The sequence below is a fragment of the Carlito syrichta genome, unplaced genomic scaffold (genome assembly GCF_000164805.1).
Source record: "Carlito syrichta isolate Samal-C Ts95f unplaced genomic scaffold, Tarsius_syrichta-2.0.1 Scaffold314339, whole genome shotgun sequence".
Taxonomy (NCBI): Eukaryota; Metazoa; Chordata; class Mammalia; order Primates; family Tarsiidae; genus Carlito; species Carlito syrichta.
This window is the reverse complement of record NW_007258435.1, coordinates 629,095-632,092: the sequence shown is the minus strand read 5'-3', so window position 1 is coordinate 632,092 and position 2,998 is coordinate 629,095. Positions and strand designations below refer to the sequence as shown.

General features: G+C 41.5%; 1 protein-coding gene across 2 annotated transcripts; it reads right to left on the bottom strand.

Moving 5' to 3' along the window:
• Nucleotides 1–2,078: 2,078 nt before the first annotated feature.
• Nucleotides 2,079–2,593, bottom strand: LOC103274018 (ubiquitin-60S ribosomal protein L40-like). Of its 2 annotated transcripts, XM_021719270.1 has the most exons (2): nucleotides 2,458–2,560; nucleotides 2,079–2,370 (listed from the first exon to the last, which is right to left on the bottom strand). In XM_021719270.1, exons 1-2 carry the CDS (start codon nucleotides 2,558–2,560, stop codon nucleotides 2,177–2,179), a joined length of 297 nt encoding a protein of 98 aa, XP_021574945.1. In that variant the 3' UTR covers nucleotides 2,079–2,176. The 2 variants fall into 2 exon arrangements, with proteins under 2 accessions (XP_021574945.1, XP_021574944.1); XM_021719269.1 differs by having other exon boundaries at nucleotides 2,079–2,593.
• Between the last annotated feature and the right edge of the window lie 405 nt (nucleotides 2,594–2,998).

Here is a 2,998-nt window from a genome sequence, read left to right as displayed (position 1 = left end):
CACTCACCTCAGCCTCCCAAAGGCGCGGGATCACAGGCTGAGCCACCGAGCCCGGCTAGTAATTTATTTTCATTGATCCACATATTATTCATTTGGACTGCTGTGTATGATACCATTTAATGAAAAATACCACACTTTATCTCTTTCACTGTTGCTAGACATTGAAGTTGAGTTCACTTTTCTCTATTATAGACCATGCTGTAGTGAACATCTTTGCATGTATGTTTTTAGTGCACTTATATGGGAGATTCTGGAGGGCATTCACCTATGAGGAGAAATTTTGGTTTGGAGGATATATTTGATTTTGCTACTACTTCTAGCTCTCTGCCTTCGAGGCACGTGGTGGAATCAAACTTTTCCAATCTCTCTGAAGTTAAGTGTAAGCATGTGGTTTGGGCAATGAAATGTGAGTGGAGCCTTAAGAACCAGTGGGGAATTCACCATGTTCTCTCTTTGCCTCTACCTCAGTGAACTTTAATGATCCAAATGATGACTTCATTGAATTGGGTCTCAGTGAGGATGACATGGAGTAAAACCTCCAGATGGTTTGCAGTAAGTATTGAGTATAAACTATTTATAAGTTACTGAGTTTTTATATCAGGGATTGGCAAACTATGACCTACTGACCAAATCTGGCTCACTGTCTGTTTATTCATTGTCTGGACAGAATTGGTTGTTGAGAAGGAAACCACATGGCCTATAAAGTTGAAAATATATACTATCTGGCTCCTTGAAGAAAAAGTTTGCTGATCTCTGTGTTAAGCCCCTGAGATTCTGGGGTTGTTATCATAGTATAACATAGCACATCCAGGCTGACATGTTCACCGCTATGTGGTATTGTCCAACTGTAAGCTTTTGCCAATCTGATGTGTCTTAAAGTACTTTTTTTTTATCAGGGAAGTGAATCATTCTGTTTTGAAAGTCATAGATACAGCTTGTTGACCTTCAGGGACATAGTAACTCTTTCTTTGTAAAATTTTCTTGAAGAGTTTTACTGAGGTATAATCACATACCATAAAATTCTACTTTTGTAAGTATATAACTCCATCATTGTTAGTAATATTCCTCATATTGCTTTCCTCCTCTGCAGAGTCCTGGGAGCTGTCCCAGTTGTCCATGCAATGTCTCTTAACTGTGTTCACAGTTGCTCTGCAAGTCAGGGCTGGCAGATTTCATTGTCAGATGCTGTCTCCCTGGCTCCTCCATTCTCTGCCCACAGCACCCAGAGGCCTTGGAGTCAAATAGACTTGGTTTGAATCTTGGCTTTGCAAGTGACTCTGTGATCATAGACAAATCCTTTGCTCTTTTTGAGCCTCAGTTTCCTCATCTATAGAAGTAAGACAGCAGGGTTGTTGTGTGTATGGAAGACAATATAAAGCACCTAGCACAGTGCCTAGCTTGTTATAAACTTTCTTGGCATCTAAAAATATCTTACTGAGTGCACACCATCAATGGTAGCTATAAAAAAACTAGTTTTTTTGGTAAGTCTTCTCTTTCTTTCCTCACTCTTCTCCTCCTCTTTTGAGTTGGAGTCTCACTCCATTGCCCAGGCTGGAGTGCAGTGGCACACTCACGGCCACCTCAGCGTCGATCTGCTGGGCTCTGGTGATCCTTCCGCCTCAGCCTTCCACGTAGCTGGAACTATAGGCGTGTGCTACCATGCATGGCTAATTTTTGATTTATTGTAGAGAGGAGGTCTTGCCAAGTTGCCTGGACTGGTCTCGAACCCATGGGCTCAGGCAATCCACTTGCCTCGGCCTTCCAAAGTGCTGGGGTACAGGCTGAACCATCGAGCCTGGTCCATAATAGTTAGTAAATTTATAACATTGTACAACTATCACCATAATCCTGTTTTAGAGTGATTCAGTCAATTTTAGAGCAATCCCCAAATATTTTCTAGTTTCCATCTGCAGTCAATCCTTATCCCCACCCATAGGCACAGACAACCACCAGTCTTCTTTCTGTCTTTTTAGATGCACTATTTTTTTTGACATTTTATAGAAATTTAATTATATAATCTGTAGTCTTTTAAATCTTAATTTTTTCATTTAGCATAATGGTTTTGAGATTCATTCATGTTTTTTTTTTTTTTTTCAACGAAAGAGAAACTTTATTGAGGCCCCAGAGCCATGGGCCAGGGCAGGAGGCTGCCTTGCGGGAAGAGCTGGTGAGGGCCTTATTTGACCTTCTTGGGGTGCAGGTTGTTGGTGTGCCCACACTTCTTCTTACGGCAGTTGATGGCACGGGGGTGCAGACGTGCGTAGCACTTGCGGCAGATCATCTTATCACAGTTGTACTTCTGGGCAAGCTGGCGGAGGGAAGACTCAATGATGCCACCTCGCAGGCGCAGCACCAGGTGCAGGGTGGACTCTTTCTGGATGTTGTAGTCTGAAAGAGTGCAGCCATCCTCCAGCTGTTTGCCCGCAAATATCAGACGCTGCTGGTCAGGTGGGATGCCCTCCTTGTCTTGGATTTCAGCTTTGACATTCTCTATGGTGTCACTGGGCTCAACTTCAAGGGTGATTGTCTTGCCCGTGAGGGTCTTCACGAAGATCTGCATCTCGGCATCAGCCCAGCCGCCTCGTTGAACAGAAAGAGTCATTCATGTTTTAATACCAAATCAGTAGCTTGTTTTTTTTTATTGTTGAATAGTATTCCATTATATGAATAATTCCACATTTTGTTTAGTCACTCACAAGTTGATAGAAATTTTAATTGTTTCTACATTTTGGTTATTATGAAAAATACAGGTATAGATATTTGTGTTCTTGTATTTACAGAGGCATTTTTTTTTTAACATTTCTCTTCGGTAAATTTTAGGAGTGGAGTTATAAATTACACTCTACTTTTTTAAAGAAACAGTCAAATCATTTTCTAAAGCTGCTGTTCCATTTCACATTCGCATCAGCAGTGTATGAGGGTTCCAGTGTTTCCACATTCTCACCAGCCCTAGGTATTATTGATCTTTTTGATTATAGGCATTCTAGTAGATGAGCAG